Here is a 14,039-nt window from a genome sequence, read left to right on the forward strand (position 1 = left end):
GTGGTAGAGAACATGGCGGAGGTATTAAGTGGCAGGTGTGTTCAGTGTTTTGTGTAACGTGTGGTAGAGAACATGGCGGAGGTATTAAGTGGCAGGTGTGTTCAGTGTTTTGTGTAACGTGTGGTAGAGCACATGGCGGAGGTATTAAGTCTGTTCAGTGTTTTGTGTAACGTGTGGTAGAGAACATGGCGGAGGTATTAAGTCTGTTCAGTGTTTTGTGTAACGTGTGGTAGAGAACATGGCGGAGGTATTAAGTGGCAGGTGTGTTCAGTGTTTTGTGTAACGTGTGGTAGAGAACATGGCGGAGGTATTAAGTGGCAGGTGTGTTCAGTGTTTTGTGTAACGTGTGGTAGAGAACATGGCGGAGGTATTAAGTGGCAGGTGTGTTCAGTGTTTTGTGTAACGTGTGGTAGAGAACATGGCGGAGGTATTAAGTCTGTTCAGTGTTTTGTGTAACGTGTGGTAGAGAACATGGCGGAGGTATTAAGTGGCAGGTGTGTTCAGTGTTTTGTGTAACGTGTGGTAGAGAACATGGCGGAGGTATTAAGTGGCAGGTGTGTTCAGTGTTTTGTGTAACGTGTGGTAGAGAACATGGCGGAGGTATTAAGTCTGTTCAGTGTTTTGTGTAACGTGTGGTAGAGAACATGGCGGAGGTATTAAGTGGCAGGTGTGTTCAGTGTTTTGTGTAACGTGTGGTAGAGAACATGGCGGAGGTATTAAGTGGCAGGTGTGTTCAGTGTTTTGTGTAACGTGTGGTAGAGAACATGGCGGAGGTATTAAGTCTGTTCAGTGTTTTGTGTAACGTGTGGTAGAGAACATGGCGGAGGTATTAAGTGGCAGGTGTGTTCAGTGTTTTGTGTAACGTGTGGTAGAGAACATGGCGGAGGTATTAAGTGGCAGGTGTGTTCAGTGTTTTGTGTAACGTGTGGTAGAGAACATGGCGGAGGTATTAAGTCTGTTCAGTGTTTTGTGTAACGTGTGGTAGAGAACATGGCGGAGGTATTAAGTGGCAGGTGTGTTCAGTGTTTTGTGTAACGTGTGGTAGAGAACATGGCGGAGGTATTAAGTCTGTTCAGTGTTTTGGTCTGAAAGCACAGTTTGCACTGCTTCAGACCCATACTGTAGCTCAGTTTCCCTACTCTACCTTCAGTACTGTATTCTACTGCAGACCAGTACTCTACCTTCAGTACTGTATTCTACTGCAGACCAGTACTCTACCTTCAGTACTGTATTCTACTGCAGACCAGTACTCTACCTTCAGTACTGTATTCTACTGCAGACCAGTACTCTACCTTCAGTACTGTATTCTACTGCAGACCAGTACTGTATTCTACTGCAGACCAGTACTCTACCGTCAGTACTGTATTCTACTGCAGACCAGTACTCTACCTTCAGTACTGTATTCTACTGCAGACCAGTACTCTACCTTCAGTACTGTATTCTACTGCAGACCAGTACTGTATTCTACTGCAGACCAGTACTCTACCTTCAGTACTGTATTCTACTGCAGACCAGTACTCTACCTTCAGTACTGTATTCTACTGCAGACCAGTACTGTATTCTACTGCAGACCAGTACTCTACCTTCAGTACTGTATTCTACTGCAGACTAGTACTCTACCTTCAGTACTGTATTCTACTGCAGACTAGTACTCTACCTTCAGTACTGTATTCTACTGCAGACCAGTACTCTACCTTCAGTACTGTATTCTGCTGCAGACCAGTACTCTACCTTCAGTACTGTATTCTACTGCAGACCAGTGCTCTACCTTCAGTACTGTATTCTACTGCAGACCAGTGCTCTACCTTCAGTACTGTATTCTACTGCAGACCAGTACTGTATTCTACTGCAGACCAGTACTCTACCTTCAGTACTGTATTCTACTGCAGACCAGTACATGAATGCCTTTAGAACTGAGGTCAGTTTCAGCCTGCAGGATAAAACATGGAAGCCCACTGCAAGTAGACAGTTGGGAGTACAGTAGATTACTGTACAGTAGGAGCCTTGTCCCAAATGGCACCCTATTCCCTATATGATGCACTACTTTTGTCCAAAGCCCTATGGGCCCCGGTCAAAAGTAGTGCACTATACAGGAAATAGGTTACCATTGGGACACAGTCAGTGAGGTAGGCGTAGTCCTCTGTACCGTTAAGTCGTCTTTCTGATTACTGTAGGTATTCAGTGATGGCCTGACTTACCACATCGCTCCGGCCAAATACCACACCCACTAGCGTTTCTTCCCTGGAGCGATCTGTAGAGCAGTGGAATTCAATTCGGGATGAGTCGTTGTGCAAATTCAGTGATGCAGATGAGATACATTTATAACCATGTTAAAGTTGCACTATGCAGAAATCGCTCTACCATTTCCTGGTTGCAAAAATGCTAATAGTTCGCCTAGTTTCAGTTTGTACCATCTAAACCACTGTAAAATCTATGTTCCATAACAAAAAATATAGTATTTTCAGCTGTTTGAAGCTGGTGTGCAAAAACTAAACTTAAGAACAGGAATCATATAAATGGTGCACATAGAACAGATCTACCACTTAGACTTGTTTTCAATGAGAAGGACAGATCTATAACTCATATTTCTGGTCACCACCCCAAAAAAGTTTAATATTGCAGCTTTAAATTGAGATGTCAGCCAGGCTCATTTGTCAGGCTCAAGTGCTCATGGTGTTTGTGTGGAATTGTCATTTTAGACGGGATGGGTGGGTCAGGAGCTCCACCTGGCTTTGCTGTTTTGCTAGTAGGTTAGTTTGACACCAAGGAGGTCCATTGCATGAGTACACACACACACACACACACACACACACACACACACACACACACACACACACACACACACACACACACACACACACACACACACACACACACACGTACGTTTGTTTTACTCTCATTGTAGGGACAAAACAATTTGATCCCTATTCAAAATCCTATTTCCTTAACTTAACTCCTAACCCTAATTGTAAGCCTAAAAGTATTTTTCCTTGTGGGGACTGGCAAAGTCATTGTTCCTTCCTGGTTCACACACCCCTTAGCCTTTAGCGTTACAGAGAACATCGCCCCTTAGCCTGTAGCGTTACAGAGAACATCGCCCCTTAGCCTGTAGCGCTACAGAGAACATCGCCCCTTAGCCTGTAGCGCTACAGAGAACATCGCCCCTTAGCCTGTAGCGTTACAGAGAACATCGCCCCTTAGCCTGTAGCGTTACAGAGAACATCGCCCCTTAGCCTGTAGCGTTACAGAGAACATCGCCCCTTAGCCTGTAGCGTGGCAGAGAACATCGCCCCTTAGCCTGTAGCGTGGCAGAGAACATCGCCCCTTAGCCTGTAGCGTTACAGAGAACATCGCCCCTTAGCCTGTAGCGTTACAGAGAACATCGCCCCTTAGCCTGTAGCGTTACAGAGAACATCGCCCCTTAGCCTGTAGCGTTACAGAGAACATCGCCCCTTAGCCTGTAGCGTTACAGAGAACATCGCCCCTTAGCCTGTAGCGTGGCAGAGAACATCGCCCCTTAGCCTGTAGCGTTACAGAGAACCCATATATAGTGGTGTGCTGGAACCTGGAAGCGAGTCGGGGGCGGGACGGTCTGCTTTTGTTCCGCTCTGTCTCCAAGCGACCTCCTCTTCCCCCTGTTATTCCTCAGCTACACTGCCCTGCCTCAGGGGCAGCAGACTGGGCGGTTCCACCATAATCAAAAGGATTGTATTGGTTGTTGTGAAAGCATTTTAACACTCTTCCCTCCGCCCCGTCTCTCCCTCTTGTCCCTCACTCTCTCTCTCCAGTATCAGTGAGAGCTTCCTGACGGTGAAAGGTGCCGCCCTCTTCCTTCCCCGGGGAAATGGCTCCTCCCCTACCTCTGCTTCCCGCTTCGCTCAGCTCCGCAGCAAACATGCAGGTACAGTACGGAGCAGACACATTATGGGAAACCGAGCACGGTAGTTTCATGTCCAGATCAATCATTGAAATGTATTTTATAAAGCCCCTTTTGACGTCAGCAGTTGTGAAACCAGTTATCTGGCCTAGACCGCAAAGAGCAAGCAAAGCACCGTGGCCATGAGAAATTCCCTAATTGGTGTTTCAATTAGAGGAGAGAGTAATGAAAAGATGCCCGTGATAAAGCATTAATGTGACAAAGAGAAGAGATTAGCATTTACTAATGAGCAGATATGCAAAGTCTGTAAATGCAATAAGGATGCTATAAAGTGGAATGGTACAGCGTGGTGGTTATCATGGGAACACAGAGTGCAGTGTTAAGTGTGTGTGTGTGTGTGTGTATGTGTGTGTGTGTGTGTGTGTGTGCGTGCGTCTCTCCAGGTGACCTCCAGCAGCACCTGCAGACCATGTTCACTCTCCTCCGACCAGAGGACAACATCAAACTGGTGAGTAAACACACACACCTGCATGATCAAACCACAAACATAGTTCTCCTCAACGCAATAGTCAAGATCTGGTTTTCACGCTTCCTTCCCTCCTCCTCTCTCTGTACTTCCCTCCTCCTCTCTCTCTCTGTACTTCCCTCCTCCTCTCTCTCTCTGTACTTCCCTCCTCCTCCTCTCTCTGTAACTTCCTCCTCCTCTCTCTGTAACTTCCTCCTCCTCTCTCTGTACCTTCCTCCTCTCTCTCTACTTCCCTCTCTCTCTCTCTCTCTCTCTCTCTCTCCCCCTCCTCCACTCTCACTGTACTTCCTCCTCTCTCTCTCTCTCTACTTCGCTCCTCCTCTCTCTGTACTTCCTCCTCTCTCTCTCTACTTCCCTCCTTCGCTCTCTCTCTGTACATCCTCCTCTCTCTCTAGGCTGTCCGGTTGGAGAGTACCGTGTACCAGGGGACTCGTTATATGGTGGTGGTCTCCACTAACGGCCGTCAGGACACCGAGGAGAGCTTGGTGCTGGGTATGGACTTCAGTCCTGCAGACAGGTGTGTGTGTGTGGACTCAGAGATCGTTTTGGACTATCACAGAGCAATGTGGTGTAGTAACACTGGCTTATTGTGTTGGTCTTCCAGCTCGTGCTCGGTGGGGCTGGTTCTCCCTCTATGGAGCGACTCACTGATACACCTGGATGGAGACGGGTAACAATGGCTCTCACACATAGACACCATACTGACAGGGACACACACACCATACTGACAGGGACACACACACACACACCATACTGACAGACACACACACACCATACTGACAGACACACACACACCATACTGACAGGGACACACACACACCATACTGACAGGGACACACACACCATACTGACAGGGACACACACACACCATACTGACAGGGACACACACACACCATACTGACAGGGACACACACGCCATACTGACAGGGACACACACGCCATACTGACAGGGACACACACACACCATACTGACAGGGACACACACGCCATACTGACAGGGACACACACACACCATACTGACAGGGACACACACACACCATACTGACAGGGACACACACACCATACTGACAGGGACACACACGCCATACTGACAGGGACACACACACACCATACTGACAGGGACACACACACACCATACTGACAGGGACACACACACCATACTGACAGGGACACACTCATCTCCACAAATGCATGTTTAACAGGACTTTCAGGAAAAGGGGACCTTGTAAATTCTTATGAGCTTATTTCTCTCTCTCTGTCAGGGGTTTCAGTGTGTCCACTGATAACAGGATCCATGTCTTCAAGCCTGTGTCGGTGCAGGCCATGTGGTGAGTACACTTTTCATAATGTTCTGTTTTTGGTTTGTTTCCACCATGCTAATGTCTGATACACCTCTTTGCTATTTTACCTTGCATATCATTTACCTTTAAATCTTGGGGCGGCAGGGTATCCTAGTGGTTAGAGCGTTGGACTAGTAACCGGAAGGTTGCAAGTTCAAACCCCCGAGCTGACAAGGTACAAATCTGTCGTTCTGCCCCTGAACAGACAGTTAACCCACTGTTCCTAGATCAGTTAACCCACTGTTCCTAGACCACTTAACCCCACTGTTCCTAGACCAGTTAACCCACTGTTCCTAGATCAGTTAACCCACTGTTCCTAGACCAGTTAACCCCACTGTTCCTAGACCAGTTAACCCACTGTTCCCAGGCCGTCATTGAAAATAATAATTTGTTCTTAACTGACGTGCCTAGTTAAATAAAGGTCAAATTGAACAAAAAAAATATCTAAATTTCTCATCAATGTCACGTTCCCCCCCCATCCACGGTCTCTCCATCCTTCTCTGCTCATCTCTCTCCATCTCTCTCCATCCCTCCATCCTTCTCTGCTCATCTCTCTCCATCCCTCCATCTTCTCTGCTCATCTCTCTCCATCCCTCCATCCTTCTCTGCTCATCTCTCTCCATCCCTCCATCCTTCTCTGCTCATCTCTCTCCATCCCTCCATCCTTCTCTGCTCATCTCTCTCCATCCCTCCATCTTCTCTGCTCATCTCTCTCCATCCCTCCATCTTCTCTGCTCATCTCTCTCCATCCCTCCATCCTTCTCTGCTCATCTCTCTCCATCCTTCTCTGCTCATCTCTCTCCATCCTTCTCTGCTCATCTCTCTCCATCCCTCCATCTTCTCTGCTCATCTCTCTCCATCCCTCCATCTTCTCTGCTCATCTCTCTCCATCCCTCCATCTTCTCTGCTCATCTCTCTCCATCCCTCCATCCTTCTCTGCTCATCTCTCTCCATCCTTCTCTGCTCATCTCTCTCCATCCCTCCATCCTTCTCTGCTCATCTCTCTCCATCCCTCCATCTTCTCTGCTCATCTCCCTCCATCCTTCTCTGCTCATCTCTCTCCATCTCTCTCCATCTTCTCTGCTCATCTCTCTCCATCTTCTCTGCTCATCTCTCTCCATCCCTCCATCTTCTCTGCTCATCTCTCTCCATCCCTCCATTCTTCTCTGCTCATCTCTCTCCATCCCTCCATCCTTCTCTGCTCATCTCTCTCCATCCCTCCATCCTTCTCTGCTCATCTCTCTCCATCCCTCCATCCTTCTCTGCTCATCTCTCTCCATCCCTCCATCCTTCTCTGCTCATCTCTCTCCATCTTCTCTGCTCATCTCTCTCCATCCCTCCATCTTCTCTGCTCATCTCTCTCCATCCCTCCATCTTCTCTGCTCATCTCTCTCCATTCTTCTCTGCTCATCTCTCTCCATCCTTCTCTGCTCATCTCTCTCCATCCCTCCATCCTTCTCTGCTCATCTCTCTCCATCCCTCCATCTTCTCTGCTCATCTCCCTCCATCTTCTCTGCTCATCTCTCTCCATCTTCTCTGCTCATCTCTCTCCATCCCTCCATCTTCTCTGCTCATCTCTCTCCATCTTCTCTGCTCATCTCTCTCCATCCCTCCATCTTCTCTGCTCATCTCTCTCCATCCCTCCATCTTCTCTGCTCATCTCTCTCCATCCCTCCATCTTCTCTGCTCATCTCTCTCCATCCTTCTCTGCTCATCTCTCTCCATCCTTCTCTGCTCATCTCTCTCCATCCCTCCATCTTCTCTGCTCATCTCTCTCCATCCCTCCATCTTCTCTGCTCATCTCTCTCCATCCTTCTCTGCTCATCTCTCTCCATCCTTCTCTGCTCATCTCTCTCCATCCCTCCATCTTCTCTGCTCATCTCTCTCCATCCTTCTCTGCTCATCTCTCTCCATCCTTCTCTGCTCATCTCTCTCCATCCTTCTCTGCTCATCTCTCTCCATCTTCTCTGCTCATCTCTCTCCATCCTTCTCTGCTCATCTCTCTCCATCCCTCCATCTTCTCTGCTCATCTCTCTCCATCCTCTCCATCTTCTCTCCCTCCATCTTCTCTGCTCATCTCTCTCCATCCTTCTTCTCTGCTCATCTCTCTCCATCCTCTGCTCTGCTCATCTCTCTCCATCCCTCCATCTTCTCTGCTCATCTCTCTCCATCCCTCCATCTTCTCTGCTCATCTCTCTCCATCCTCTGCTCATCTCTCTCCATCCCTCCATCCTTCTCTGCTCATCTCTCTCCATCCCTCCATCTTCTCTGCTCATCTCTCTCCATCCCTCCATCTTCTCTCCTCTCCCAGGTCTGCTCTGCAGTCGCTCCACAAGGCGTGTGAGGTGGCTCGTTGCCATAACTACTTCCCCGGCAGCCTGTTCCTGACCTGGGTCAGCTACTACCAGAGCCGGGTCTCCTCTGACCAATCACGCATCAACGAGTGGAACGCCATGCAGGACGTCCAATCACATCGTGCCGACTCTCCCGTGATGTTCTCTGACGTGTGAGTGTCATAAACGCGCTGCGTGACGTGTGGGTGTCATAAACGCGCTGCGTGACGTGTGGGTGTCATAAACGCGCTGCGTGACGTGTGGGTGTCATAAACGCGCTGCGTGACGTGTGGGTGTCATAAACGCGCTGCGTGACGTGTGGGTGTCATAAACGCGCTGCGTGACGTGTGGGTGTCATAAACGCGCTGCGTGACGTGTGGGACTCTGTTTCACCCTTGATGTTAATTTACCGTGTGTCACTACATTGGGAATGTTTATCACTCGAGGTCCCGTGATGCAACACATCGCCGACGCGCAGTAAAACAAAACGTATGTAGAGACGTGTGTTGTTCAGATGTTGACTGAGCTACAACCAGCTTCACAAGTCTTCCTGAAATGTTGGGTCTCTGGTCCTGTAAGTTGCTCTGGATAAGAGCGTCTGCTAAATGACTTAAATGTAAATATCTCGGTCATCAAGTTCTTGTTTAACGGCCTAATTAGGTGAACGTGGATTTAAGAGGGAGGGTTTTAACATCCGTGCTGTTTCTATGGACCTGAACGTGACCTTCTAGAAATAGTCGTTGTTGAAATCTCACACAGACCCGGTGTACACTGTACACACACCACTATACACAACACACACACACCACTACATATTCACAGGTGTGTACCACACAATATTATATAGCTCTGTGGTTTATGGCCTGAAAAGGGGCAGAAGAAAGGAAAGGGGAGGGGCGAAGAAGGGGAGGGGCGAAGAAGGGGAGGGGCGAAGAAGGCTGGAAGGGTCATCGTTTGAAGTCCAGGAAGGAGGGAGGTTGATCTCACACTTCCCGCTGTGTGTTCCCAGGCCGACGGAGAGAGAGAGGACAGAGCGGCTCATCAAGACTCGTCTGAGAGAGATCATGATGCATAAAGACCTGGAGAATGTCACCTGCAAAGAGGTGTGTGTGTGTGTGTGTGTGTGTGTGTGTGTGTGTGTGTGTGTGTGTGTGTGTGTGTGTGTGTGTGTGTGTGTGTGTGTGTGTGTGTGTGTGTGTGTGTGTGTGTGTGTGTGTGTGTGTGTGTGTGTGTGTGTTCATAACAAGCTGTCATAGTTTTTACATTTCCTGTTAGTAGCGTGGTGGAAATGCACGTTGTGTGTCTGAGTGTATAACCTGCGTGTTCTGTCCTTAGATCCGCACAGAGCTGGAGGTGCACATGGTGTGTAACCTGTGTGAATTTAAGGAGTACATAGACAAGGAGATGATCCTGATCCTGGGTCAGATGGACAGTCCCACTGAGATATTTGACCATGTTTACCTGGTAGGTCGGTCGATCGATCTCTGGCGTTCTTGTCTCTGATTCTATCCCAGTCTCTAGTAATACTTACTGTTTAACTGGCTATTATTGTCGTCCATTAAACTGTTCCAGGGTCAGTAAGCTATACACAGGGCCAGTTCCACGGTCAGTAAGCTATACACAGGGCCAGTTCCACGGTCAGTAAGCTATACACAGGGCCAGTTCCACGGTCAGTAAGCTATACACAGGGCCAGTTCCACGGTCAGTAAGCTATACAAAGAGCCAGTTCCACGGTCAGTAAGCTATACACAGGGCCAGTTCCACGGTCTGTAAGCTATACACAGGGCCAGTTCCACGGTCAGTAAGCTATACACAGGGCCAGTTCCACGGTCAGTAAGCTATACACAGGGCCAGTTCCACGGTCAGTAAGCTATACACAGGGCCAGTTCCACGGTCAGTAAGCTATACACAGGGCCAATTCCAGGGTCAGTAAGCTATACACAGGGTCAGTTTCACGGTCAGTAAGCTATACACAGGGCCAGTAAGCTATATACAGGGTCAGTTCCACTGGCGTTCTTGTCTCTGATTCTATCCCAGTCTCTAGTAATACTTATTGTTTAACTGGCTATTATTGTCATCCATTAAACTGGCCCTGACCTGAAAGTGTAAAGGGACATTGGGGGAAAAAAGCTGGGCTGGAGTGGAACTGATCTTAGTGTTTTTTTTTGTTTCCCTCCAGGGCTCTGAGTGGAACGCATCCAATCTGGAAGAGCTGCAGAACAGTGGGTAAGGCTTGTTCTAGAGAACTACTACTCCCATACTGCACTGCGCATAAAATTCAAAATCTCAGTTCTATTCTATCCTCTCTATAATAACAACCTGGTCACCTCTCTCCTACCCTTGTTCCTCTTTCTCCCTTCACTCCTTCCCTCTCCCTCATCCTCCTTAGTGTGCAGTATATTCTGAACGTGACGAGGGAGATCGACAACTTCTTCCCAGGTGTGTTTGAGTATCATAACATCCGTGTGTATGATGAGGAGGCTACAGACCTGCTGGCCTATTGGAACGACACCTACAAGTTCATCTCCAGAGCCAGGTGAGTCACTACTGGACTGGCCTCTGTGGGCTCTCTTTCTCTCAACTCTCTCTTTCTCTCAACTCTCTTTCTCTCAACTCTCTCTTTCTCTCAACTCTCTTTCTCTCAACTCTCTCTTTCTCTCAACTCTCTCTTTCTCTCAACTCTCTCTTTCTCTCAACTCTCTCTTTCTCTCAACTCTCTCTTTCTCTCAACTCTCTTTCTCTCAACTCTCTTTCTCTCAACTCTCTCGCCAAGTTAACTCACATCTTTCTCATATTTCTAGAGATGGGTCTCTGTGTTTCTCTCTGCCATCTTTTGTCGATCTCTCTAACGTCTCTGATCTCTGCTCCTATGTCATTCCCTTAACCAGTTATAGAGTGTGTCTGTGTTAAATAATGTCTCGGTCTGTGTCCCTGTAGGAAAGCAGGAGCTAAGTGCTTGGTTCACTGTAAGATGGGTGTGAGTCGCTCTGCGTCCACGGTGATAGCCTACGCTATGAAGGAGTACGGCTGGGACCTGGAGAGAGCATTCAACTACGTTAAGGAGCGACGTGCTGTCACCAAACCTAACCCCTCCTTCATGAGACAGCTAGAGGAGTACCAGGGCATACTGCTGGCCAGGTACACACTGCACTAGCTAACACACGTACCCATTCTCTCTCACACACTCTCTCACACTCTCTCACACGTACCCATTCTCTCTCACACACTCTCTCACACTCTCTCTCACACGTACCCATTCTCTCTCACACTCTCTCACACGTACCCATTCTCTCTCTCACACGTACCCATTCTCTCTCTCACACGTACCCATTCTCTCTCTCACACGTACCCATTCTCTCTCTCACACGTACCCATTCTCTCTCTCTCACGTACCCATTCTCTCTCTCTCACGTACCCATTCTCTCTCTCTCACATTCTCTCTACCCATTCTCTCTCTCACACGTACCCATTCTCTCTCTCTCACGTACCCATTCTCTCTCTCTCTCACGTACCCATTCTCTCTCTCTCACGTACCCATTCTCTCTCTCTCATTCTCTCTCTCACACGTATTCTTCTCTCTTCACACGTGCCCATTCTCTCTCTCACACGTACCCATTCTCTCTCTCACACGTGCCCATTCTCTCTCTCTCACGTACCCATTCTCTCTCTCTCACGTACCCATTCTCTCTCTCTCACACGTACCCATTCTCTCTCTCACACGTACCCATTCTCTCTCTCACACGTTCTTCTCTCTCTCACGTACCCATTCTCTCTCTCTCTCACGTACCCATTCTCTCTCTCTCACGTACCCATTCTCTCTCTCTCACGTACCCATTCTCTCTCTCTCACGTACCCATTCTCTCTCTCTCACGTCCCATTCTCTCTCTCTCACGTACCCATTCTCTCTCTCTCACGTGCCCATTCTCTCTCTCTCACGTGCCCATTCTCTCTCTCTCTCACGTGTACCCATTCTCTCTCTCTCATTCTCTCTCTCTCACGTGCCCATTCTCTCTCTCTCACGTACCCATTCTCTCTCTCACGTCCCATTCTCTCTCTCTCACGTGCCATTCTCTCTCTCACGTGCTCTCTCTCTCTCACGTACCCATTCTCTCTCTCTCACGTTCTCTCTCTCTCACCCATTCTCTCTCTCTCACGTACCCATTCTCTCTCTCTCACGTGCCCATTCTCTCTCTCTCACGTACCCATTCTCTCTCTCTCACGTACCCATTCTCTCTCTCTCACGTACCCATTCTCTCTCTCTCACGTACCCATTCTCTCTCTCACACGTTCTCTCTCTCTCACGCCCATTCTCTCTCTCACACGTACCCATTCTCTCTCTCTCTCTCACACGTACCCATTCTCTCTCTCTCACGTACCCATTCTCTCTCTCACACGTACCCATTCTCTCTCTCACGTGCCCATTCTCTCTCTCTCACGTACCCATTCTCTCTCTCACGTACCCATTCTCTCTCACACGTACCCATTCTCTCTCTCACACGTACCCATTCTCTCTCTCTCACGTACCCATTCTCTCTCTCTCACGTACCCATTCTCTCTCTCTCACGTACCCATTCTCTCTCTCTCACGTACCTCTCATTCTCTCTCTCTCACGTGCCCATTCTCTCTCTCGTGCCCATTCTCTCTCTCTCTCTCACGTACCCATTCTCTCTCTCTCTCACGTATTCCCATTCTCTCTCTCTCTCTCGTCCCATTCTCTCTCTCCCATTCTCTCTCTCTCACGTACCCATTCTCTCTCTCTCTCTCTCACGTACCCATTCTCTCTCTCTCTCTCACGTACCCATTCTCTCTCTCTCTCACGTACCCATTCTCTCTCTCTCACGTACCCATTCTCTCTCTCTCACGTACCCATTCTCTCTCTCTCACGTACCCATTCTCTCTCTCTCTCACGTACCCATTCTCTCTCTCTCACGTACCCATTCTCTCTCTCTCACGTACCCATTCTCTCTCTCTCACGTACCCATTCTCTCTCTCTCACGTACCCATTCTCTCTCTCTCACGTACCCATTCTCTCTCTCTCACGTACCCATTCTCTCTCTCTCACGTACCCATTCTCTCTCTCTCACGTACCCATTCTCTCTCTCACACGTACCCATTCTCTCTCTCTCACGTACCCATTCTCTCTCTCTCACGTACCCATTCTCTCTCTCTCTCACGTACCCATTCTCTCTCTCACACGTACCTCTCTTCTCTCTCTCTCACACGTACCCATTCTCTCTCTCACACGTACCCATTCTCTCTCTCACGTACCCATTCTCTCTCTCACACGTACCCATTCTCTCTCTCTCACGTACCCATTCTCTCTCTCTCTCGTACCCATTCTCTCACGTACCCATTCTCTCTCTCACGTACCCATTCTCTCTCTCTCACGTGCCCATTCTCTCTCTCTCACGTACCCATTCTCTCTCTCACACGTCACTCTCACGTACCCATTCTCTCTCTCACACGTACCCATTCTCTCTCTCTCACGTACCCATTCTCTCTCTCTCACGTACCCATTCTCTCTCTCACACGTACCCATTCTCTCTCTCTCACGTGCCCATTCTCTCTCTCTCACGTGCCCATTCTCTCTCTCACGTCTCTCACTCCCATTCTCTCTCTCACACGTACCCATTCTCTCTCTCTCACGTACCCATTCTCTCTCTCTCACGTACCCATTCTCTCTCTCACGTACCCATTCTCTCTCTCACGTACCCATTCTCTCTCTCACACGTACCCATTCTCTCTCTCACGTACCCATTCTCTCTCTCACACGTACCCATTCTCTCTCTCACGTACCCATTCTCTCTCTCTCTCACGTACCCATTCTCTCTCTCTCTCTCTCTCTCTCACGTACCCATTCTCTCTCTCTCACGTACCCATTCTCTCTCTCTCTCACGTACCCATTCTCTCTCTCTCACGTACCCATTCTCTCTCTCACGTACCCATTCTCTCTCTCTCTCTCT

At 48.7% G+C, this 14,039-nt stretch overlaps 1 protein-coding gene across 2 annotated transcripts in view; it reads left to right on the plus strand.

Annotated features, from left to right (window-relative positions):
* LOC124006999 overlaps positions 1 to 14,039 on the plus strand; it is a 53,913-nt gene that overhangs the window by 30,887 nt on the left and 8,987 nt on the right. For both annotated transcript variants that reach the window (XM_046317230.1, XM_046317229.1), the window contains 11 exons: positions 3,789 to 3,901; positions 4,321 to 4,385; positions 4,799 to 4,920; positions 5,008 to 5,073; positions 5,666 to 5,731; positions 8,055 to 8,249; positions 9,086 to 9,179; positions 9,412 to 9,540; positions 10,256 to 10,302; positions 10,466 to 10,612; positions 11,014 to 11,214. In XM_046317230.1, coding sequence (XP_046173186.1) covers positions 3,789 to 3,901; positions 4,321 to 4,385; positions 4,799 to 4,920; positions 5,008 to 5,073; positions 5,666 to 5,731; positions 8,055 to 8,249; positions 9,086 to 9,179; positions 9,412 to 9,540; positions 10,256 to 10,302; positions 10,466 to 10,612; positions 11,014 to 11,214 — 1,245 coding nt within the window. The remainder of the gene's footprint in view (positions 1 to 3,788; positions 3,902 to 4,320; positions 4,386 to 4,798; positions 4,921 to 5,007; positions 5,074 to 5,665; positions 5,732 to 8,054; positions 8,250 to 9,085; positions 9,180 to 9,411; positions 9,541 to 10,255; positions 10,303 to 10,465; positions 10,613 to 11,013; positions 11,215 to 14,039) is intronic.

This window comes from Oncorhynchus gorbuscha, linkage group LG20 (assembly GCF_021184085.1).
Source record: "Oncorhynchus gorbuscha isolate QuinsamMale2020 ecotype Even-year linkage group LG20, OgorEven_v1.0, whole genome shotgun sequence".
NCBI classification, from domain to species: domain Eukaryota; kingdom Metazoa; phylum Chordata; class Actinopteri; order Salmoniformes; family Salmonidae; genus Oncorhynchus; species Oncorhynchus gorbuscha.